We start from the raw sequence: 24,682 nt of genomic DNA, 5'->3' as shown, positions 1-24,682 counted from the left end.
CTACCTCGCTCAATATTTTTAAGACGCGGGTTGATGGGTTTTTGATAAGAGAGGGGATGAAGGGTTATGGGGAGAGGGCGGGAATGTGGAACTGAGCCACGACAGATCAGCCATGATCTTATTGAATGGCGGGGCAGGCTCGAGGGGCTAGATGGCCTACTCCTGCTCCTATTTCTTATGTTCTTATCCTGCAGACGGCTGCAAATACATCTTTTGCACTGTTGTGCTCAGCTCCCTAATCATTGAGGATGGGGATATTTGTGGAGCCTCCTCCTTCAGTTAGTAGTTTAATTGCCCACCACCATTCACAACTGGCTGTGGCAGGGCTGCAGAGCTGAGAACTGAATCGTTGGTTGCTGGATCACTTTCTTGGTTTGTTACATGCAGTTTATGCTGTCTGGCATGCAAGTAGTCCAGTGTAGCTTCACCAGGCTGACGCATGTCATTTTCTAGTATGCCTGGTGCTGCTTCTGGCATGCCTTCCTGTGCTCTCCATTTTACCAGAGCTGATTCCCTGGCTTAGGGTAACAGTAGAGCGGGGACTGTGCTAAGCCAGGAGGTTACAGATTGTGGTTGCATACAATTTTGCTGCTGTTGATGGCCCACAGCACCTTATGGATGCCTCATTTTGAGTTGCTAGATCTGTTAGAAATCTATCCCATTTAGCATGGTGGTTGTGCCATACAACAAAACAGATGGTATCCTCACTGTGAAACTGGGACTTTGCCTCCACAAGGCTGTATGGTTCACAGAAGCTTTTAAAAGTAATAAACTGGATGGATCTCTGATAGTCAGTGTGTTATTGAGCCACTGACTAAAGGGGACAAGTGTTGAGTTAGTGTCCACAGCCACATAAGTTGCTGAGCACAATGACTGATTATAGCATCCATGTTTCAAGTTCTCACAAGCATTTCCCAGAACTGCAAGCAGGAATCATGGCTGATTTTCCTCTTTCTGACACAAGGACAGTTTTAGGCTCAGTTTTGATGCCTTCCAGTGTTTGTCAAATAGTTTCCTGACACTAATTCACTAGGCAAGCACAAAGAGCCTCCGCGTGGGCAAAATGTTGGTTTAAGGGAGTCTGTACCTGGGGGTGAGAGAAATAGGTGGAATAAACAAAACCAAATGCAAGTGTTTACTAAAGAGTTCCTCTTCTTTTTTGAAAAGTTAAAATAAAAATCACAAAACACCAGAGTAATTTTATAATCAATGTTTTATCTTTTAACTGGAAGTATATTTAATGACAGATCACCATTATTTGCTCTATAAGAGCTGAACCCATTAAGTGTTCTTCAATGGTGCTGGTGCACTTGTACATGGAATGTGTAGTCACTTTAAAAACAGGTACCTGACAGACAAGAGACAGACAAGCCCGTATAACCTGGAAATCACTCTAGCATTAGAGTAGAGCACACCTTTATATATGCATAGGACTTGGAGTTAAGAATAAAAAATTTAATACTTATATTTTTCAAGGTGGGAAAGTGTGGAGGATGAGAGAGACAATTGTCACCTCTTTGTTAAAAATCCTGAAAATAAATTCTATTTTTTTTCAAAAAAAAGTGTACTGTATTTCCAAATTGTAACAAAGTTAGTCCGGTGAGAAAGGAGATAGAAGAGGGCAATTTGATACTGGAATGCTGAAGGGTGCTTCCACCAATGGCAGGGTAGCGAGGGTCAGCGTTTTGGTGACTGGAGGATTCCAGATAATCCACACCAGATAACTGTACCCCCACAATTAAGCATATTACAGGCTTCAGATAGCAATCTTGGCCATCTGATTCTCGAGGTTGGCAATGCGCTCATCTTGACTGGCGATGGTGGCCTTCAGAGTTTTAATCTCTTGCAACAACTCATCCAACTTGGATTCAGAATTCTAAAAAAAAAGACAAACAAGTATTTATCCTCAATTTTTCAGTAGGGTTGGAATTTGCTGAATGTAGACACAGACAATTTCTCTCCACGTGCCTGGGTTACTACAGTTCTGGAGACAGGTGGCAGTGGACCAGAGCGTATATTTGGTGAAGGTAAAAAAAAATGAGGGCAAATAATGGAACATGAAAATAAGTTACAATGGATATCAAAGCCGACGGCAAAAGCTTTAATAAATGTGGAGAAATCTGAATGGAAATGTCTCCACCATTTAAGGTGGAGACTGGCCAGGCACCAACAGAAAAGAATTAACGTATCACAGGAGTACTTTGCATTGGTATTCAGTGGCAGATGTAGGCAAGCAGCAAGAGAACCTAAGAAAACATCAAAAGGGCAGAACTTGAACTTGCTGAATTTAAGTTACAAAATGTAATGAAGCAAATAGTAGCATTTAAGATGGGCAAATCGCCAGCACCTTTTAGTTTTCTTCATAGGAGATTATGATAAATAACTCAGAAAATGTAAATACGTTATTCTATTTTCCAAGCTTTGTTGATTTAGGAATTGTACCTTTGGATCCCAAAATTTCAAATATCATTTCATTGTTCAAAAGGGGAGGGAGAAACCAGGTATTATAGACTTGTCCATAGGATTGTTGATGGAATCTGATAAAGAAAGAGATTGAGTGCTTGGAAAAACATTAGCTGTTTGAAGACAGTCAGAAGAGTAGGTCATATAGGACTAATCTAGTTGCATTTTTAGGCAAAATGATGGATAAGTGTACACTTCTAGATCGGGTTTATAAGGACTTTTCAGAAGGCGCTGATAAGGTTCAAAGCAAGAGATTAGCAAAATTAAAAGGGTATCCTTTATACGTAGGCTAGAAATGCATTGAGAAGTAACAGAGGGGAAACTTGGGTAGTTGTCAGGATGTAACAAGCGCTATCCTCCTGGGATCTGTAATTGGGATCTCAGCTTTTTACTATACACACTAATGATCGGTGAACAGTGTGTGTGTTTTATATACAAAGATAATTGAGAAAATATGTTGAAGTGAAGACTTGTCTGTTCAGATGGTTATGAGATCGTCCCAATGCACCATCAGAAGCGGGGAGTGGGGGGGGGGTCGTCCCTGTGTCTTGGCAAATGATGGTCCCTCAGTCAACACCAGCAAATCAGACCATCAGAGTATTTAATCTGACCGCTTTATGTGGGTGCAGATTGACAGCCGCATTGGTCTAAACAACAACTACTGATTACCTTCAAAGTAAATCACCAATTGTGAAGCTGAGTTCAGCATTCTGGAGGATGAGAAAGGCACTATAGAAATGTATTTTTATTTCTGACCAGTGCTGTAATCTTCATCTAAAAATTCAGTCATTTTAATTACCTTCCACTTTCCTTCACCCAAGGACTTGGGTCAGTCGCAACCCTGTGATAGCCTTGCATCAACTGTTCCACTTCACATTCGTAATTCTACTTTAATGGGGACAAGCTTCACATTTTTCCAAAGTGATTGAATGGGGTCACCACTGCATTAGTGTGTTTAAGACTCCACTCCGGGAAACGAGCCACCCAGTCAACAGGTTAAAGCCAAACATTAATTTATCTCAATGCTCTTGGTGGAATCTTGCTGTGTGCAAAAATGGTTGCCAGTTTTCTAACCGCCACAAGGTAGCTCATTATGTGAAGTACATTCGGAGAAACATCAATTTTCTCAGTGTTTATTCACAACTTACAGCAAGCAGTATTTTTGAACTTAAATAATGCAGCAGTAGATTGCAGGGAAGGTGTTCGGTAGAAGTAACCAGCCTCTGTGGTTTGGGCCCAAACTTTGGGAGTTTCCCAATTGTTGGTTTATGGTGTAGAGGGCAAGATATTATCAGAACAGAAACCTGCAGCTTTGCGAGGACTAGCTGGACATGAAAGTGAAATGAAACACTGCTTGAACTAGGAACACCTGTTTCAGTTATCTGGTTTGGAGAGAAGCTAGTTTGAAGTTCCAGTTTTTGGCTTGTTTGAGGACAAGTGCAGCTTTCAGAATTGAATAATACTTCTGCCAAACCAGTGATAAAGACTTAGCACACCTCTTTTATCTGCTATGCCTCTAATAATAAAGCCAAGGATCACACCCTTTCTTTAAAAATACCTTCCTCACATTATCCAGTCAACCTCCAAATGTTCAGTTTCACTTTCTTAAAAGCATCCAAGTAAGTTAAGAGCAGAGTGCTGCATCAAATGCTGGGGAGGAATGATCATATCTTCCTGCTACATTTGGGGGGGCGAGACATAGACACATAGCTGAGGCAGCAGGAGTGAGAGAAGGCCCAGGGCTGGGTACAGGCTAAGGTAAGACTGTTTGCAAGTATTATAGTCCTCCCCACCAGACAGAGGTTGGCGAACAAGGTAGGTCAGAAAGGCAACAGTCAGAGGGTATTCATTAATAAGGGGACAGCATTTTTGCAGTCACAAATGCTACTCCAGGATGGAATCTTATTTCCCTAATACCAGGGTCAAGGACGTCAATGAGTAATTCTGAGGGTACGTAGGGAGATCTGATAGAGGTTGCAGAGGATTTCAACTAATATTAAATATGGTAGAATCAATGTAAAATCTTTATGTATTCAGGGGAATTTGTTTAGTTAGTGTGCAAGTCCAATGGAAGGCAGGGCAGTTTGAGACTTATTTTCAGGAACTAAGGCTGGGAAGGTGGAAGGAGTATCACTGGGAGAGCATTTCGGTACAAGTGATCATAATTCAGTTGGATTTATATAGTTCCAAGAAAAAAAGTATTGGCAAGCAAAATCAAAGGTGTTTTATAAATATACAACGAACAAGATGATAGCTAAGCAAAGGATAGAGCCAATTTGACCCTAAATTGTATGTGGAGGCGAAAATGGAGGCACAGTTTGTAATGAACACCTTGCATCTGTCGTCACAAAATGAGGGGTCGACAATGCGGACACGGTAGGTAAGGAGATGTGGAATATTGGACAGGATAAACAGTAAAAAAGGAAATATTAACAAGTTTAGCATTTTTGGCACTAGATAAATTGTCAAGCTCAGGTTAAACAAATTCCAGACTGCTGAGAGAAGGAGAAAACACTGAAGGTTCTGACCATCCTTTTTCAATCCTTTCTCGCTATAGGTATGGTTCTGAAGGATTGCTAATATGATACTGCTGTTCAAAAGAGGAGGAAGGGATAGGACAAGCTATTATAAGCCCATCAACCTAAACTGTGTTGTGCAAATTATTGGAAAGAATTCTGAGGAATAGTGTAAATTGTTATTTAGAAAGACAGCTGGCATGGATTTCTTAAAAAGGCGTGTCTGGCTATCTTAATTGATCCTCATAGTTGCCACCTCAAAATTCAGTGAGTAGAGAGCATTTGACATAGTCTAAATGGTTTTTTGCACATAGTTGACTGGTCAGAAAATTAAAAGCTTTTGAGATCCAAGTTCAACAACAGGAAACAAGGATGAGGGCTGGTGAATGTTTTGGTGACTGCAAGGCTGTTCCAGCTGTGCCCAATATTCAGCCTCTTGCTTTGCACGGTGCATAGCAATGGTTTAGATTTAAAAGGTAGTAGACATGACTAAGACTAAATACTAAAGTTGGCCATCTAGACGATGGCAAGGAGAAAGGGAACAATGGATCAGTCAGATGGACGGAAAAGCAACAAATGGCATTCGGTCCAGAGAAGTGTGATGTAATGAGTTTGGGGGAGGATGAGCAAAGGCCATGCACATTAAATGGTAGGATATTGAGAAATGCAGAGAAACAGAAGGACTTTGGAATGTACGACCACAGAACCCTGAAGGCAGGGCAGTTAGATAAGACAAGAAGGAATACTCATCGAATTAACCAAATCCATGCTCTTGACATCTTAAAAGTAAGTCAGAGTTAATAAGATATCACAGTAGGGCTGCATTTCAACACTCAGGAAGGTCCAGTTTGTTTTATGTTTGGAGCTTAAAAAGAACAGGAGTAGATACAACAGCAGCCCACATGATGTACTTACTGCATTGAGGCTGGGTCCCTTCAAGGGAGTGCTGCCACTGTCACTTTTCTTGTTCAGCGCTGGTTTGTCTAAATAGCATCGCTGGACTTTAAACTCTCGGTGCTTCCCAGGTACGTAGCCATCTTTCAGGGAGATGAGGAGAGGGTCATGGTTTTGTCCTTCAAACCATTGTTCTGCTTCTATTGCAGCTTCAGGTCCAGGTGTATCGGGATATAAATCATCTTGATAAAGGTCAGACTAGAAAAGGAAAAAAGCCCTTTAGGCAAAGTAATCATAGAAACCCTACAGTGCAGGAGGCGGCCATCTGGCCAATCAAGTCTGCACTAACCACAATCTCACCCAGGCTCTACCTGCATATTCGTACATATTTACCCGCTGATCCCTCTAACCTACACAACTCTGGAATCTAAGGGGCAATCTTTAGCATGGCCAATCACCCTAACCCGCACATCTTTGGACTGTGGGAGGAAACCCACGCAGACATGAGGAGAATGTGCCAACTCAACACAAGCAGTGACCCTAGCCAGAAATCAAACCCAGGTCCCTGCAGCTGTGAAGCTGCAGTGCTAACCACTGTGCCATCCTTATCTGGTCTGGCCTACATGTGACTCCAGCGGCATAGCAATGTAGTTGATTCTCAAATACCCTTGGGCAACTAGTGATGGGCAATAAATGCTGGCCAGCCAGTGACACCCATGTCCCACAAATGACAAGTCTATAAGAAACTAACAGTAACAAACATACTTCAGTTTATAGCCAGGATATTCAAGGATCATGGGATATGACGTACAACTTTCTGATTGACTGGATGATATTAGAAAGAGAGAACACTATATAGGTTATAGCTAATGCCAGGAATTTCCTGCTCCTCCATGCCACCTCCCCCAATGAATTCTAGGGAGATGAGTGTTGCAAGGTCAACTGTTACTGCCCATCACAGCTGTTCCCAGGATGGTGTAGTGATATGGGACATAGTGATCACCTGTCTCTACTCTAATCCGATACACTAAGTAGTCTCACAACAGCAGGTTAAAGTCCAACAGGTTTATTTACATAGAACATAGAACATAACAGCGCAGAACAGGCCCTTCGGCCCACGATGTTGCGCCGACCAGTTACAAAAACAATGACCCACTAGCCTATACCAATCCCTTTTCGTCCATAAACCTATCCAGAGATCTCTTAAACGCCCCCAAACTAGACGCATTTACAACTGCAGCAGGCAGGGCATTCCAATCCCTCACCACCCGCTGGGTAAAGAACCTACCCCTGACATCCGTCCTGTAGCTACCCCCCCTTAATTTAAAGCCATGATTTGGTAGCACGAGCTTTCAGAGTGCTACCCCTTCATCAGGTGAGTAGAGATTAGTTCAAAAACATGGCATATATAGGTAAAGACACAATTGAAAGACAATTACAGGCTAGGGTCAAAGATCCAAAAGCTCGTGCTACCAAATAAACCTGTTGGGCTTTAACCTGGTGTTGAGACTACTTACTGTGCTTACCCCAGTCCAACATCAGCAACTCCACATCTAATCTGATACAACATGCTTATTTTTTAAACTGCAACTTTTAACGACAAACTATTTGGTTAAAGTGGTACTTCTGCAGAACCTCCTTCTCTCTGCTAACCCCCTGCAGATAGTTGTGTGGTCTGTTCATTTATTCAGCAACTCATCCATGAAATGTGGAGTTACACTCAGAGGAAATCTTCACCACAAATGACAGTTGCCCTGTTACATGCAACTTTACAAAAGCAAAGAAATTAATTTGAGGGACACGTGCAAACAAGAAATTGTTTTTTTTTAAGAAAAAGGAACCGAACATGCCTGATGCATTGGCGAGGCACTGTTCTTGTTTTCCATGTCAGGGAGTGGGGAAGATTAGATTTCAATTAAAAAAAATTTATCCCCTCTGAAGTCACCACGTCTCCCCCCACCCCCCCCAATAAATGCAGTTGCTGATGCTTTGCCCTTGAGTTGTCCTCCTCCCAGGAAGTTCCTAGCCTTTACCTGGGTCCCTTACCTCAATACCTTTAAAAAACATTTTTGCGGGCTCAGTAATGTTTTCGGATTTTAAAACTACAAAGGAAGTGGGCCGTGGGGATTTGTGGGAAGGGATTTTTTTCAAAAACCGCGCTAGGTTTAAAAGGAGGCCTGCTGTAGACAGCGGGCAGCGGAGTGAGAGGGAAGCAGAGTGGACTGTAAGGGCTTAGGGTCAAAGGGCCAGGTGAGTTTGACTTGTTAACTGTGTTCAGTAATTACTAAGAGAGTGTGATGGAGGGGCATGTGATGTGCTGTTTCTGTATGATGTGGGAGCTGGTGGACCCCAAGGTCCTTCCTAGTGACCATGTCTGCAGTAAGTGTTGGTTGCTGGAGGAGCTCCAGCTCAAAGTAGATGAGCTGGCCTCTGAGGTTCAGACACTGAGGCTCATCAGGGGGAGGGAGTGTACCATAGATAATGGGGTACAAGAGACATCCACACCCCCTAAACTGGCTCACTCTAAGGGTCAGGAACAAGAGGGAGGGAGGGAGGGAGGGAGGGGACCCAAATGCCTCAGCCTCTCAATCTGCACAACAGGTTTGAGGTTCTTGCTCCCAGTGAGGACAAGAATGAGGGCTGTAAGGTTGACAAGCAAACTGCCCATGGTACAGTGATGCAGACACAGGACAAAGACAAAGAGGAAGAAGTAAAGAGGAATGTAGTGGTAATTGGAGATAATGTAGTTAGGGGTATAGACACTGTCTTTTGTCACAATGATAAAGAACACAGAAGGGTGTGTTGTCTGCCTGGCGCTCGGGTCCAAGATGTCTCATCTGGGCTGCAGAGGAACCTGGAGTGGGAGGGTGAGAATCCAGTCGTTGTGGTACATGTGGGTGCCAACGACATAGGCAAATTGGGGACTAAGGATCTGGAGAGGGAGTATGAAAAGCTGGGAATGGAATTAAAAAGTAGAACCGACAAGGCGGTTACCTCTGGATTACTACCTGAACCGCGTGCAAATGGGCGTAGGGTAGATAGGATTAAAGAGATGAATTGGTGGCTCAGGGATTGGTGTTGGGAGGAATGGCTTTGAATTTATGGGGCATTGGCACCAGTATTGGGGCAGGTGGGACCTGTTTGGATGGGATGGTGTTGGTCTGAACCGTGCTGGGACTGGAGTCCTGGCGAATTGTATAACTAGGACTGTAGATAGGGCTTTAAACTAATTTGGGGGAGGGGGGGAGGGTGCAAGGGTAGGTGAAATTACAGTGTCTAAAGTAAAAGAGAGGGTACAGGTACGGGAAGAGGTCAAGGATGTCCCAATAATAAAGGGAATAGGGGACATGAGAAAGGTTGGTAGCGTTCCTTCAAATAGGGTCCAGATAAAGACTGGGATAAAGACACTTTGTCTGAATGCACAAAGCATTCGGAACAAAGTGAATGAGCTGGTGGCGCAGATCAGCACAAATGGATATGATCTGGTGGCCATTACAGAGACGTGGTTGCAGGGTGACAGGGACTGGGAGCTGAATGTCCAGGGGTATCAAGTGTTTAGGAAGGATAGACGGGAGGAAAAAGGGGGAGGGGGTAGCTCTGCTGATTCAGGATAATATCAGGGCGGTAGTAAGGGAAGATATAGGCGCCAAAGAGCAGAACGTGGAATCGTTGTGGGTGGAGATAAGGAACAGCAAGGGGAGGAAGACGCTGGTGGGTGTGGTCTATAGGCCCCCAAATAATGACCTTGAGGTGGGGCGGGCTATAAACACGCAAATAAATGATGCGTGCTGAAATGGAACGGCAATAATTATGGGTGATTTCAATCTACATATTGATTGGTTGACCCATGTTGGACGCGGTGGGCTTAAGGAAGAGTTCTTGGAATGCTGCCGGGATAGTTTCCTTGAACAGTATGTGCTGGAGCCGATGAGGGAGCGAGCTATCTTAGATCTGGTGTTATGTAATGAGGCAGGTAGAATTAGGGACCTTGTTGAGAGGGATCCTCTTGGGACAAGCGATCATTGTATGGTTGAGTTTTTGATGCAGATGGAGGATGAGAAAGTAGGGTCCCGGACCTGTGTCCTTTGTTTGAACAGAGGGGAGTACAATAGGATGAGAGAGGAATTGGCAAATGTAGATTGGGGGCGCAGATTGGTCAGTAGGACTGCTGAGGAACAGTGGAGGATCTTTAAGGAGATCTTTCTTGGTGCTCAGCAGAAACTTATTCCGATGGTAAAGGAGGATCGTAGGTGAGGGATAATCAGCCGTGGTTAACAAAGGAAATAAAGGAGAGTATTAAATTAGAAGCTGATGCGTTTAGAGTGGCTAAAAGTAGTGGGCGAGTAGAGGATCGGGAGAGGTTTAAAAATCAACAAAGAGCGACGAAGAAGTTGATAAAGAAAGGAAGGATTGACTATGAAGCTAAACTAGCACTAAACATAACAAAGGATAGTAAGAGTTTTTATAAATATATAAAGAAGAGGAGGCTGGCTAGGGTGAATGTTGGACCCTTAGAGGATGAGAGGGGGGGATTTAGTGGTGGGGGATGAGGAAATGGCTGAGGCCTTAAATAAGTTTTTTGCCTCAGTCTTCACGGAGGAGGACACGAATAGTTTGCCGGGTATTAAAGACAGAAGGATGGTAGGAGTTGAGGGCGTCAATGCGATCACTGTCACTAGAGAGGTAGTGCTCGATAGACTAGCAGGACTGATGGTGGACAAGTCCCTAGGACCGGATGGAATGCATCGCAGGGTTCTGAAGGAAACGGCAGAGGTGATAGTGGATGCCTTAGTGATTATTTTCCAAACCTCGCTGGATTCCGGGTAAGTGCTGGAAGATTGGAAAACGGCTAATGTTACGCTGCTGTTTAAAAAGGGTAGCAGGCAAAAGGCAGGGAATTATAGGCCGGTTAGTTTAACGTCTATTGTAGGAAAAATGCTTGAATCTGTCATCAAAGAAGAAATAGTGAGGCACCTTGAGAAGAATTGTTTGATAGAGCAGACGCAGCACGGATTCGTTAAGGGGAAGTTGTGTCTGACGAATTTATTGGAATTCTATGAGGATGTGACTAGTGCGGTGGACGGAGGGGAACTGGTGAATGTGGTGTTTCTCGATTTTCAGAAGGCATTTGATAAGGTGCCGCACAGAAGGTTGTTACAGAAGGTTGGGGGAATGGAGTTGGGGGTAAGGTGTTAGCGTGGATAGAGGATTGGCTGTCTAATAGGAGGCAGAGAGTAGCTGTCAATGGGTGCTATTCGGATTGGCGGTTGGTGACTAGTGGAGTGCCCCAGGCATCAGTGCTGGGGCCTCAGCTATTTACCATTTATATAGATGATCTGGAGGAGGGGGCTGAGTGTAGGGCGTTGAAATTTGCTGATGACACAAAGATAAGTGGAAAAGCAAATTGTGCGGAGGGAGGGATCTAGATAGGCTAAGCGAGTGGGCGAGGACCTGGCAGATGGAATACAATGTTGGCAAGTGTGAGGTTATCCACTTTGGCAGGAATAATAGTAGGAGGGATTACTATTTAAAGGGCGAAAAGCTGCAGCATGCTACGGTGCAGAGGGACCTGGGGGTCCTTGTGCATGAGTCGCAAAAACCCAGCCTACAGGTGCAGCAGGTGATCAGGAAGGCAAATGGGATGCTGGCCTTCATAGCGAGGGGGATTGAATATAAAAGTAGGGAGGTCTTGCTGCAACTGTACAGGGCACTGGTGAGACCGCAGCTGGAGTACTGTGTGCAGTTTTGGTCGCCGCACTTGCGCAAGGATATTTTGGCCTTGGAGGGAGTGCAGAGGAGGTTCACAAGGCTGATACCGGAGTTGAGGGGGTTGAACTATGAAGAGAGGCTGAATAGACTGGGCTTGTACTCGGAGTTTAGAAGGATGAGGGGGGATCTTATTGAGACGTATAAGATGATGAAGGGGATGGATAGGGTAGAGATGGAGAGGTTCTTCCTGCTCAGAAAGGACAGCAGGACTAGAGGGCACGGCCTCAAGATAAGTGGGGGGGGGGGGGGAGCAGTTTAGAACGGAGTTGAGGAGGAACTTCTTCATTCAAAGGGTGGTGAATCTTTGGAATTCTCTGCCCGTTGAAGTGGTGGAGGCTACCTCGCTAAATATATTTAAGACACGGGTAGATAGGTTTTTGGTAGGCAAGGGGATTAAGGGTTATGGGGAGAAAGCGGGAAAGTGGAACTGAGCCACTTCAGATCAGCCATGATCTTACTGAATGGTGGGGCAGGCTCGAGGGGCTAGATGGCCTATTCCTGCTCCTATTTCTTACGTTCTTAATAACACTACCCACATTGTGAAGGCAGATAATTATACCTCGGCTGGTGCTGTTTGCCACCATTTTATCACTGCTCGGCACTTGCAATATTCTCACTACCATACATACTCTTTACAATAGTTAACCTGTTCCAACGTTCAGGCCTCTGAGCGCTATCTGCTTTCTAGCCATAGGCAGGGCTCAGAACTCACTCACTCTCAAGTCACTAGTGAAACCAACACCAAATCTCTTGCGTCTATGAAAGCACAGATAGTCAAATTCTGCTTTTCAAGCTAGAACTTCACCCACCTTTCTTGGCACAGTCATGATGATTGGCTCACATTTCCTTTCATGAAGTTTAAAAAACCTGTAAATTGAAAATATTTTAAATGTTTTAATTCAATATTCATGGAATAAAGATCATGTAGGAAATCATTCATTTGTATAAAGACACCACTAAGCCATAACTGTAAAACACTGTCGTATCAATGTAACAGATATGCCTGTAAATCCCACCCAAAGCTGATCTCTCTCAATAACTCAAAAAAATACTTTACGCAGAACCATAGAGTACCTACAGTGCAGAAAGTGGCCATTTGGCCCACTGAGTTTGCAATGACTTTCCGAAAGAGCAACCCACCAAGGCCCTGCCCTCCGCCCTATCCCCACAACCCCACACATTTACATGGCTAATCCACCCAATCTACACAACTTTGGACTTTAGGAGGAAACTGGAGCACCCAGATGAAACTCATGTACACATGGGGAAAATGTTGAAACTCCAGATAGGCAGTAGCCCAAGGCTGGAACTGAACACAGGTCCCTGGCGCTGTGAGGCAGCAGTGTTAACCACTGTGCCACCAAGTCATCCTGGAGAAATTTCAAAGCTGCAATCTCATCTCTGATTTCAGATGTTTATATGCCTTTAGCATCTTGGATTTATGATCAGGTAACCTTTATTCTTTAGATTACAAATAGTAAGCTATTACACAGGTAGAGCCCAGCCAGATAATACTAAACCAACAGGATACAGAATGCATATAACACAAACTAAATCTCTCAATTTACAGAAACCTGAATTCCTGACTCATCCCAGACCAACAGTTTTCTAAGCAATCATTGTGTCATTTTACTTGTAAATGGCCAATATCGAGCTTCATGTGATTAACGTAGAAGACCAACAGAGGTCAGATAGGAATTGGGATGGAGGAGAAGGTGGCAAGTGATTGGAAGCTCAGTACTCACCCCTCAATAAGTTACTGTAATGCCAGCCCAGATTTCGTGCTCAAGTTTGTGGATTGATTTGAATTTACAATCTTCTGAGCTGGAGGCTGGAATGTTACCAACAGTGCTGATACAGTGTTATCTAACTTCACTCAATGGAAAACGCCATACAAGCTTTTTCCGCAGGTTTGTTCTGAAACTATAACTCTTGTTTGTCTCTCCACAGATACCACTCGACTTGCTGAATATTTCCAACATTTTCTGTTTTTATTTCATCTTTGATGCCTGTAGTAATCACCAGTCAGGCGCTGTACAGCATTCTTGCTGTGACTTGTTTCTACAACTCTGGTAGCGTATGAACTGGATCATGTAACATGTTTGAGGAGAGTTAAGTTTCAGACATTTGCAAGATGTAGTTGGGAATAGAGAGTCCCTGGCCTAACCCCAGATTAAAGATTCATCAGATTGGTTTTAATTAACATTAACATCTCAGTATTAAAAGACAGCAGGTCAAGATCAGGGAGATTTTTCACTTTCCTGTTTGAGGAAGGAATGGCATGTAACACAGAAATTTTACTAATTCCCAAACTGCTCCCTTACAAGAAATATTTATCAGCAATACAGCATGGTGGCACAGTGGTTAGCACTGCTTCCTCACAGCACTAGGGACCCGGGTTCAATTCCCTGCTTAGGTCACTGTCTGTGCAGAGTTTGTACATTCTCCCCATGTCTGTGTCGGTTTCCTCTGGGTGTTCCAGTTTCCTTCCACAGTCCAAAAGACATGCTGGTTAGGTGCATTAGCCAATGCATATTCTCCCTCAGTGTACCTGTAGCACAGCACTTCTTACCTGGCAATCTCACATCTGGTAACATCAAGGCCCCTTTTTGGCATGTATCCCATCCCTCGCTGTGGCTCCTTGCTGGCGAACGTGTTTAAGTAATGGACATATGGTGATTCATCTGTGATCTCGAAATACCGAATACTGCTGTCACCCTGTTTTAAACAAAAGATAGAGTTAAAGCATTCATCATAAAGACTCCTGTGAAAGAACTGTAACCTAAACTGTGGCATCATAACTGATGAGAAACTAAAATTTAAGAGTGTGGTGTTAAACAATAATCTGCTATGCTCCAGCAACCATGTTATGTTCAATGATAATGGGAAAAGCAATGGCCTACAAAATAACAGATACTAGACTTCAAAGTATTCCATCAGCAGTGAAGGCTCCGGCTGTTCTGATGGTCATAAATATAATGTGGTACTAAATGTTCAGCCATTTAACTATTTGGTTCAGTTTTTTTAATTGTCCACAAGAAACCAAAACTATGTTTAGAAAGAGAGAGAGAGAGACAGAGAGAGAGAGAGAAAGAGACAGAGAGAGAATATACATTGTACATTTTAACAATTACTTTTTAAAAAAAATGTTCACACCATCCTTGAAGTTACAAAAGCTAATGCGAGAGAGGACCAGGCAGACCTGAATCCATTCCTTGTTTGTTCCAAAAACCAAATTCAAAATCCATTTGAATCTAATTCATGGTCTCCATAGGAGAGACAAACAAGATCCAAGCTGACAAGATTTAAGGCACTGCACCCCATCTTGGGCTCAATCTGATGCCTGATCTTAGCCAAAAGGCCGAGGAGCGAATGAGATTTAATGTCCAGAATCCAGACTGGCCACTTTAACCAATCTCCATCCTGTCATGTTGGCTCTTTGCTATATCAGGAGCATCTTTCTTTTTTCAAATTTCTCATCTGAGTCTGAACCACTTGATTTGGAAAGGAGCGTCATAAGAATAAGCTATGTTGGGGGATTTTTTTTTACAGCAAAGTAGTAGAAACAATATGAATAATTACACTAAAAACAGAAGTTCAACAAGAATGAGGAAGAGAGATGGAAATTAGCCTCTCTAAAGACAGGTCTGCACACTGCTCTCTCAGTCCAAGTCAACAGGGCTAAGAGTCACATAAAAAATGTGATGTCCTCATAGCCACTTTCTAAAATTTCAAAACTGGACAATGATCTTTTAAAATAATTGAAGCTATGCCTGGCTGTGGCCTTCAATGAGCTATTTGGCAGTATCACTGCACCTTCTGCCTTATTATCTCAGATGAGGCACCACAGAGACAAAATTGAAAGGGAATAATAAAAAGGCCACCCACATTTCATAAGCCAGGTCTGGACACCAGAGTCTCTTCGGACAAACAGCACTGCAATTTTCCTTTGAAATTCTGAACGGTGGAACTCGGACAAAGGAACGTACACACTTTGCAAAGCCAACTGGAGAGGTGGGTGTTACATGTCATACTACCCAGGAGAACCAGTTACACTGTTTTACTGTACTGTAAAACTCAGTCTGTCATCTTCCACCTACCAACTGCAGCATAGAACAAGGGGGCTTTGCAGGTTTTATTGTCTGGCCCCCGTCTATACTTACTGACCTTGTGTACCATCACCGACAAGACAATTTCATTTGAGAGCCTATCTCATAGAACACTACATCACAAACAGGCTCTTCGGCCCACAAGTTGCACCGATCATATCCCTACCTATCAGGCCTATCTATAACCCTCAATCCCATGTACTCATCCAGAAGTCTCTTAAAAGACCCCAGCGAGTTCGCCTCCACCACCACCGACGGCAGCCGATTCCACTCACTCACCACTCCCAGTGATTCCATCTCTTCATGGAAGTCAACTCTTTTAGAAAAGTGAATTAGCCAGCATCAGTTGAAACTGCCAACCTCTGTGATGGAATGTGTCGTTGGATTTTGATTCTGGACTCTGGATTCGCGTGAAATAATTCTTTACTCTGTGGTCTTTGTCCTCTAAATCTTGCTTTCTCTATCTCTCATTTATTGCATGAATGAACAGGGGACTATGCAGCAACACCTGTCCCTGCTCCATTAAGGTGTCCCTCCCCTCCCTCCCTCCATTTCTCCCCAGATATTAAAAAAATATAGAATCCTACAGTGTAAGAGGTGGCCATTTGGTCCATCCAGTCTACACCGATCACAATCCCAGCCAGGTCCTATCACCATAATCCAATGCATTTACTCTAGCTTGTCCCCCTGACACTAAGGGGCAATTTAGGACAGCCAAATCATCTAACCTGCACATTTTTGGAATGTGGGAGGAAACTGGAGCACCAGGGAGAACATGCAAACTCCACACAGACAGTGACCCAAGCCGGGAATCGACCCCAGGTCCCTGGGGCTGAGAGGCAGCAGTGCTAACCACTGTGCCACCGTCCAGGATCTGCAAAGACCACTGTGACCAATCTCCGTCCTGCAAAGTTGGCTCCCTATCATCAGGAATGTCTTTTTTCCTTAAGTGAATTCCTCAGCCAAGGCTGAACTATTTGATTATGGAGCAAGTGTTGTTAAAAATAAACCATGTTGGGGGATTTTTTATAACAAAGAAAAAAATGTAGAAATTACATGATTAATCACACTGAAAACAGAAGTTCAAAAAGAATGAGGAATAGAGATGGGAATCAGCCCCAGTACAAGCTGGGTGTACACATTGCTCTCTCAACCCAAGTGTATCACTCATCATCAGCTACAGGCTGCATGTAACATCAATGCAAAAAGCCCTCTCCACCAATGTGCTGAAGGGAGACGTCATCATTGAGTATTCACTAAATATTCTTAAATATCACAACTGGGTTGAAGCAGTTAGAATGTTCTAATTCCAGTAAAGCGTACCTCCAGACAGTCTATGGGGTGCTGGCAATTTTAAGAACATAAGAAATAGGAGCAGGAGTAGGCCATCTAGCCCCTCGAGCCTGCCCCGCCATTCAATAAGATCACGGCTGATCTGAAGTGGCTCAGTTCCATTTTCCCGCCCTCTCCCCATAACCCTTAATCCCCTTGCCTATCAAAACCCTATCTACCCGCGTCTTAAATGTATTTAGCGGGGCAGCCTCCACCACTTCAACGGGCAGAGAATTCCAGAGATTCACCACCCTTTGAGTGAAGAAGTTCCTCCTCAACTCTGTTCTAAACTGCTTCCCCCCCCTTATCTTGAGGCTGTGCCCCCTAGTCCTACTGTCCTTTCTGAGCGGGAAGAGCCTCTCCACCTCTATCCTATCCATCCCATTCTTCATCTTGTATGTCTCAATGAGATCTCCCTTCATCCTTCTAAACTCTAACGAGTACAAGCCTAGTTTATTCAGCCTCTCCTCATAGCTCAACCCCCTCAACTCCGGTATCAGCCTAGTGAACCTCCTCTGCACTCCCTCCAAGGCCAAAATATCCTTGTGTAAGTGCGGCAACCAAAACTGCACACAGTACTCCAGCTGCGGTCTCACCAGTGCCCTGTACAGCTGCAGCAAGACCTCCCTACTTTTATATTCAATCCCCCTCGCTATGAAGGCCAGCATCCCATTCGCCTTCCTTACCACCTGCTGCACCTGCAGACTGGGTTTTTGCGACTCATGCACAAGGACCCCGAGGTCCCTCTGCACCGTAGCATGCTGCAGCTTTTCGCCATGTAAGTAGTCCTTCCTACCAAAGTGGACAACCTCACACTTGCCAACATTAAATTCCATTTGCCAGTTCCTCACCCATTCGCCCGGCCTATCTAGATCCTTCTGCAGACTTTCCACACCCTCCGCACAATTTGCCGTTCCACCAATCTTTGTGTCATCAGCAAACTTCGACACCTTACACTCGGTTCCCTCCTCCAGATCATCTATATAAATGGTAAATAGCTAAGGCCCCAGTACTGATCCCTGGGGCACTCCACTAGTCACCAACCGCCAATCTGAATAGCACCCACTGACACCCACTCTCTGCTTCCTATTTGACAGCCAATCCCCTATCCACACTAACACCCTACCCCCAACTCCATGCCCCCTAACCTTCTGTAACAACCTCTTGTGCGGCACCTTATCAAACGCCTTCTGAAAATCAAGAAACACCACATCCACCGGTTCTCCTCTATCCACCGCACTAGACACATCCTCAGAATTCCAATAAATTCATCAGACATGACTTCCCCTTAACGAAACCGTGCTGTGTCTGCTCTATCAAACAAACATGCCCTGCTGCAAATGTTGATTTCACAAGTTCACTATCTTTCTACATATACAGCCATTTAGTATCTGTTAGGTGCACTGTCACGCAGCATAGTAAAATAGCCTAGCAAAGGGAGATTCCTGAGGGTTGTTACCAATGTCGTCCAACCAATCTACTCTTTTTCAAGGTCCATGTTTTCTTGCTCAGTTTAGATCTTGCCCTCAAATAACTCAAGAAGAAATGTCTTTTTGTTTTGCACGTCCCTGGTTAAATGAAACACGGCAATCTTTGTGTCATCAGCAAATTTCGTGTGAATAAACTGCATCACTTTGGCTGTCCACCTTGGTTGGACAATCCAAGTTTGCAAACCAGGAAAGCTGTACTGAAACTGTTCTTAAACCACCACAGCAGCTTGACCAGGTTGAAAATTTAGCTTTTGCTCCACAGCAGGTAGAGAATGACTCTCACATGAAACCTGCTCAAATGGAACCTCCTGTGCAAATCCTCCAAAATCAACTGGGGGTGGGGGCAGGGTGGCTCGTTGCAGTAAGCTGAAAGGGAGAATGAAGAGGACAGGCAGCAAAGCAAAGCTGAGGAGACCATCAGATCAGCTGTGAACTTGTTGAGTGGCAAAGCAGGCTCGAGGGGCTGAATGGTCTATATTCCTGCTCTTGTTGTATCACCTGACCAAGGTGAGTGGAAACCAAAGATTGTCAGGGTAAAGAGTAATGGGGGAGCCTTCAGATGGTTTGTGCGCAGGCTAGACATGATCACTTGGGGGAAAGAAAAAATATCCAGCGCGAGCGCTCCTTCAATGACTAGAATTACAAAGATTAAAAGGAAACAGGGAAAGGGGATTATGATTAGTTTCGATTTCGTAGAGTAGAAAACCAAGCTGCACACAAAAATAAGGAAATAAGAGGGGAGAAAAGATTAATCAATAACATAAAAAGGGAAGTCAAACATTTTTCAGAAGCATATAAAGAGTAAGAGTGAGGGGAAAGGTGAAGCCAATGAGGGACCAAAAGGAGATCATCTTGTTGAGGCAGAAAGCACGGCTGAAGTACTAAATTAGTTCTTTTGCGCTAGTCTTCACTAAATAGGATGGTACTAATGAAGCAAATGTGGTAAGGAGACAGAGATAAGTTTCAAAATGAAGACGTCACCTTTCCAGGTGGATTTATCCTAAATTGTTGAGGGGAAGGGAGGGTGGAAAGTGCAGAGGCTCCAGTCATAATCTTTCAATCTGACTTTGACATTGCAACGAAGCCAGAGGACAGAAGGATTTCAAATGTTACAACCCTGGTTTAAAGGTGGGTGGGTGAGTGGTGAAAATAAACCCAGTAATTACAAGTCAGTCAGCCTAAGGTTTGTGGTATGGAAACTTTGAGACAATAATCAAAGACAGAATTAACCGTCACTTAGAATAATATAGGTCAACAAAAGAAAGCCCGGATACATTTGTTAGAGGAAAGTTGCATTTGATGAACTTGACTGGATTATTTGCAGCGTGAATGGGCTTTTAAGAAGGGTTTAATAATTTAATAATGGACTTCTGAGCAAAACTGAAGCACTTGTGATCAGAGGGATATGGAAAGCAGTATATGAAATTGGCCAAGAAAGTATACAGTAATACTCCCAGGGCTCAGTACAAGCACCACTGCTCCTCTGGATCACTCAGAACACAGTAACTTCATCGCAGTGTTAATGTACGCCTACTTGTGACACTAACAAATAAACCTCAAACTTTTAATGAAGCAGTATGCCTAAAATAAGTCTTCAATTATTTTTACTATCTTAACTTTAGCCACCAGTCGTTCTATTTAAATATACAGGTTACATTTCTACTTGGTGACAGATACCAAATCATGTTCAATGGTAATTGGTGCATCTTCCAGCACAGAATCATAAAGAAATCAATGAAAACCGTACCTACAATGAGAATTCAGCTTTAATTTTTGGAGTAAAGGGTTTATTTCTCAACTGAAAATATCTTGCAGGGCTTGCATTTTAATGGAATTGCGTTTATAGTATGACAAAGTTTGCTGACGAATCATTAGAAATAAAATTTGGATATAGGCACAAGAGGAACAATCTCCAAATTTACTGCATGAGGATTCGACACAGAATGACTTACTAGAAAACAGGGAAAGAGTGGTTTTAGCCTGGTCACAAATGGCATTGAGGCAGAGGCCATTTGGAATTAAATGAGTATTTCTGGTAATAGAAGCAGATTCAACAGCAACTTCCAAAAGAGAACTGGATGTTGAACTGAAAGTGAAAAATCGACAGGGATCTGAAGAAAGAGCAGGGAGGGAAGTGGGAGAATGGCTCCTTCATACGGACTGGCAAGTGTCAGTGGGCCAAATGGCTGTTTCCTGTGATACATGATTCTGTGAATATAGAAGGATGCAGTACAGTAAAACAGGAAAAGAGTAGATGGCTCTGTTCAAGTAGCTAGTTGTAGCACAGCGACATGATGGAGTTTCCCTCTGTTGTTTTGCTGTGATTTCCACACATGCACACATAGCAGTGAATTGCAAGACAGCACCACCCAGTGGAGCCAACCTGCACTGCAACACATATTAAAACAAAGGTTCTGGACATAGGAAGGACACAGTTTAGATGCAGTCTTTTCTTTAGAGGCCACATGATTTGAATGCCATGGCCACTCAAAATATTAACAGCTCTATTCTCCTTTAAGATGAGGGCTTTTGAGTTTGGAATTCAATAGCAAAGCAAGGACAAAGGGATTTTGAACACTACACTTACTCTGAACATTCCCATTCAGTTGTAAACTGTGTTATGGCAAGAAAGGAAGTAAGCAATATTATTGAGTTGCCAACTCAAGCCTCCTGGTGGTCAGGCAGTAGGCAATGACAGTGATTAGACTGTCAATGAATGTAAAGGTCACAATAATATGGAGTGAATGATGGATGCTAGCCTGATGCGATAGGTATACACCATTAAAAAAAACTGCTGCACATATAAATTCAAATGTTTACAAAGTGCTGTCTAAATTAAGTCTTGATAATGGCACTGGGAAATGGCTGGGGGAGCTGTGGAAACTCTCCAGAGAAACTGTGGTCACGAGCCAGATCTCTGGCGCTTGAATGAATGTTATTTTAACTATGCAGATGTTCCTGGTTTACCCTGGATTGCATAGCACAGGTGCAGTCAAGTCCTCTTTCTGTCACCATATTAAAAATCAGACAAATTGAAATTTTTTATTTAAAAGAGGATTTCCCCACAATTAAAACATGGTGCTTGGGGTGAAATGATTATCAAGTCTCCAACTTTTTAGAAGATTCTGACTCCAAGTAAATCTTAATTTTCTTCATTTCTACAGACACATGCCTGCCCATTCCCCTCCCTGATACCCTCCCAAACAAGCACCGCCACCATCCCTCCCTCCAGACACACAAACATAGCCTCCCTTACCCCCATCAGACAGACAAGTGGTCCCAGACAGATACACCCCTAGAAGTAGGAATTATGGAACTGTCACAAGGAGTTTTGCTCCATTCCCCGTCTCCTGAGATAGTGGTTAATTTCAGGGTATCCATTACCACTCATCCTGAAGGGGAATACTGTTCGGACCATTGCTCTTATATCCCCATTTTTTCCCACTGCGCAGGATGAAATTGACTAATTGGCAATGTTCATCCTGACTCTCTCACGTTATCTAGTCATTGGGAAAACTCACTGTACTCAGTGTTTTAAAATGATGGTTTCATTACTGCTGGTTGAGATTATTGCAGCTACCATTGAGACAGTGAACCATCTCAAATTCAGATACCTTTAGGATCAGAAGCTGTAGGGTCCACCCAGACTATGGGGCAAAATGAGGAATTAAGTGGCAGAAAACAAGTGCAAACGTCATCATTCAAATTGCAGCAAAGTTTTGTCTTGAAGAACTTAAATCATTCATGGAAGCATTTCAGCATTTCTCAATTTTAAAGGGATAATTCTTTTTTTTTAGGAATCTTTTTGTTTTCAATGCAAGATTGCTGGAAAAGTCAAGAAAAATTAGAGGCCAGAAAAATGAAAAAGGTAAATCATCAAACTAAACCATTCAGCTTCCTCCCCAACCCCCACACTACTTCATGCCACTTTTCAAGGCAGCTTCACGTAGGAATATAAGAATTAGGAGCAGGAGTAGGTCATTTGGCCCTCGAGCCTGCTCCACCATTCAATAAGAGCATGACTGATCTTTTCGCGGACTCAGCTCCACTTACCCGCCCGCTAACCATAATTCTTAATTCCTTTACTGTTCAAAAATTTATCTAAGCTTGTCTTAAAAACATTCAATGAGGTAGCCTCAACTGCTTCACTGGGCAGGGAATTCCAAAGGTTCACAACCCCTTGGGAGAAGATTTCCTCCTCACCTCAGCCCTAAATCTGCTCCCCCCCCATTTTGAGGCATGCCCCCTAGTTTTAGTTTCATCTGCCAGTGGAAACAACTTCCCTGCTTCTGTCTTATCTATTCCCTTCATAATTTTGTGTGTTTCTATAAGATCTCCCCTCATTCTTCTGAATTTCAGTGAGTAAAGCCCCAGTCTGCTCAGTCTCTCCTCAAAGCCAACCCTCAACTCCGGAATCAACCTAGCGAATCATCTCTGCACCCCTCCAGTGCCAGTATATCCTTTCTCAAGTAAGACGACCAAAACTGTACACAGTACATGGGTGAATCAATAAATGGCACAGATTGTGCCTTTAAGGATTCTGTCTTTTATACATTTGGATTGCACAGAGAGCAGCAAGGCTGATCCCAACCTAAAGTCTTTGGATAAAGATTCAACATAGGCTAATCCAATTGGATGACATACAGACAGCTGTTTGAATTGTAGGGTCAGGGCAGGTAGGAGATCATTTTAATGATGGATGCACTTTCATTAGCGAGTATTATTAATACCAAATGCCATCCCTGTCACTCGCTTGAATAAAGCTGGCTACAGTTCGGGAATCAGCTCACTGTCTATTTATAAATCCTGAAGTTCACAGAATTTCTAACCCAGGCGATTCAGTTTCTGGAGAACCAGTCATACTGTGCACGTCCCGATAAACTACAGTTAAGTGTGGACTGGAGAGTCATAAAACAGATTCTTTCACATTTGACTATTTCTACACAAGGGCAGCAACGCTGAACTCCAGGCGGTTAAAAGTGCAGCAAAGCCAAACAGCTCAGCAGTGACACCTGCTGGAGGCTCAATATGCTGCACACAATGTGGTATTTAACAAGCTTCATTGCTGGGGGGAGGGGGGAGGGGTCTTTCGGGTCAAACCAAGTAAACAAACTCAAATTACATTAGGACAAAGAAACCAATTAGTGGAGGCACAGTGAACAAATATTGGGCCCTGTAGCTGGCAAGCTTGAGGCCAGATGTGTGGCAGATTTGAGGATTTTACAGATTTCGGGTCCTTGGCCTAGCGTGTGGTCATGATACATAAATTATAATAAATAAATAAAAAGGACACCAGCTTCAAATGCAGCTGGTTTTTGGGTCCTTCCTGATTGTGGGATGCTGGCCAAGAGGTCCAGTCCTACATATCTCAATCTCACAGTTAAAATCCATTTCACAAAATTCGTCTGAAACTCAGTTTCCTCCTCCCTGCTCCTGTGGAAGGGTTGGGAAGACTTGATTCTATTACTAAATATTCAGGACAAATAAGGATGCGATATGTGAGGAACAAAGCAAGAGTTAATGGTCAGATACATGGCAATTAATTAGAGGCAGTGCCTTTGATGGGTCACTCATATTTCTCATTGGTTATCAACAGCACTGGCAGAGGCCCATGCACCATTTCCTTAAATAATTCTTGTGATTGAGAGTGAAAAACTTACCATTTGCCTTGCTGAAAAATCCACGTTTCATATAGTTTACAAATGGACTGACAATGAGACTCTGAAATGGCCCAATGTCCCATTTTAGAAGGGCTGTGTTAACAAGAGCTGACACTGTTAACACTGACCTGGCAACCTCTCCTCCTCTCTCCTTTCATTTCCAACCTCACCACTTCCAGTTTTGTGGAGTATCTCTGCTATCAGGCGAGACCAGATAGAATTCAACCTTTCGGATTTTTTATGGGACACGCGTGTCACTGGCTGGTCAGCATTTATTGCCCATCCCTGGTTGCCCTCAAGATGGTGGTGGTGAGCTGCCTTCTTGAAGCACTGCAGTCCATGTGCTGCGGGTTGACTCATGGAAAGGAATTTCAAGATTTTTACCCAGCAACTGTAAAGGAGTGGTAACATTTTTCTAAGTCAGGATGATGAATGGCTTGGAGGGGAAC

At 43.5% G+C, this 24,682-nt stretch overlaps 1 protein-coding gene across 2 annotated transcripts in view; it reads right to left on the bottom strand.

The window, feature by feature from the left end:
- Positions 1–1,195: 1,195 nt before the first annotated feature.
- coro1cb (coronin, actin binding protein, 1Cb) overlaps positions 1,196–24,682 on the bottom strand; it is a 207,604-nt gene continuing 184,117 nt past the window's right edge. For both annotated transcript variants that reach the window (XM_080208128.1, XM_080208129.1), the window contains exons 8-11: positions 14,215–14,360; positions 12,452–12,509; positions 5,895–6,131; positions 1,196–1,876 (exon numbers count right to left, since the gene is read on the bottom strand). In XM_080208128.1, coding sequence (XP_080064254.1) covers positions 1,757–1,876; positions 5,895–6,131; positions 12,452–12,509; positions 14,215–14,360 — 561 coding nt within the window. In that variant the 3' untranslated portion in view covers positions 1,196–1,756. The remainder of the gene's footprint in view (positions 1,877–5,894; positions 6,132–12,451; positions 12,510–14,214; positions 14,361–24,682) is intronic.

Source organism: Carcharhinus amblyrhynchos, chromosome 20 (genome assembly GCF_965287045.1).
Source record: "Carcharhinus amblyrhynchos chromosome 20, sCarAmb.v2.hapA, whole genome shotgun sequence".
NCBI lineage: Eukaryota > Metazoa > Chordata > Chondrichthyes > Carcharhiniformes > Carcharhinidae > Carcharhinus > Carcharhinus amblyrhynchos.
This window is presented reverse-complemented; position numbering and strand designations above follow the sequence as displayed.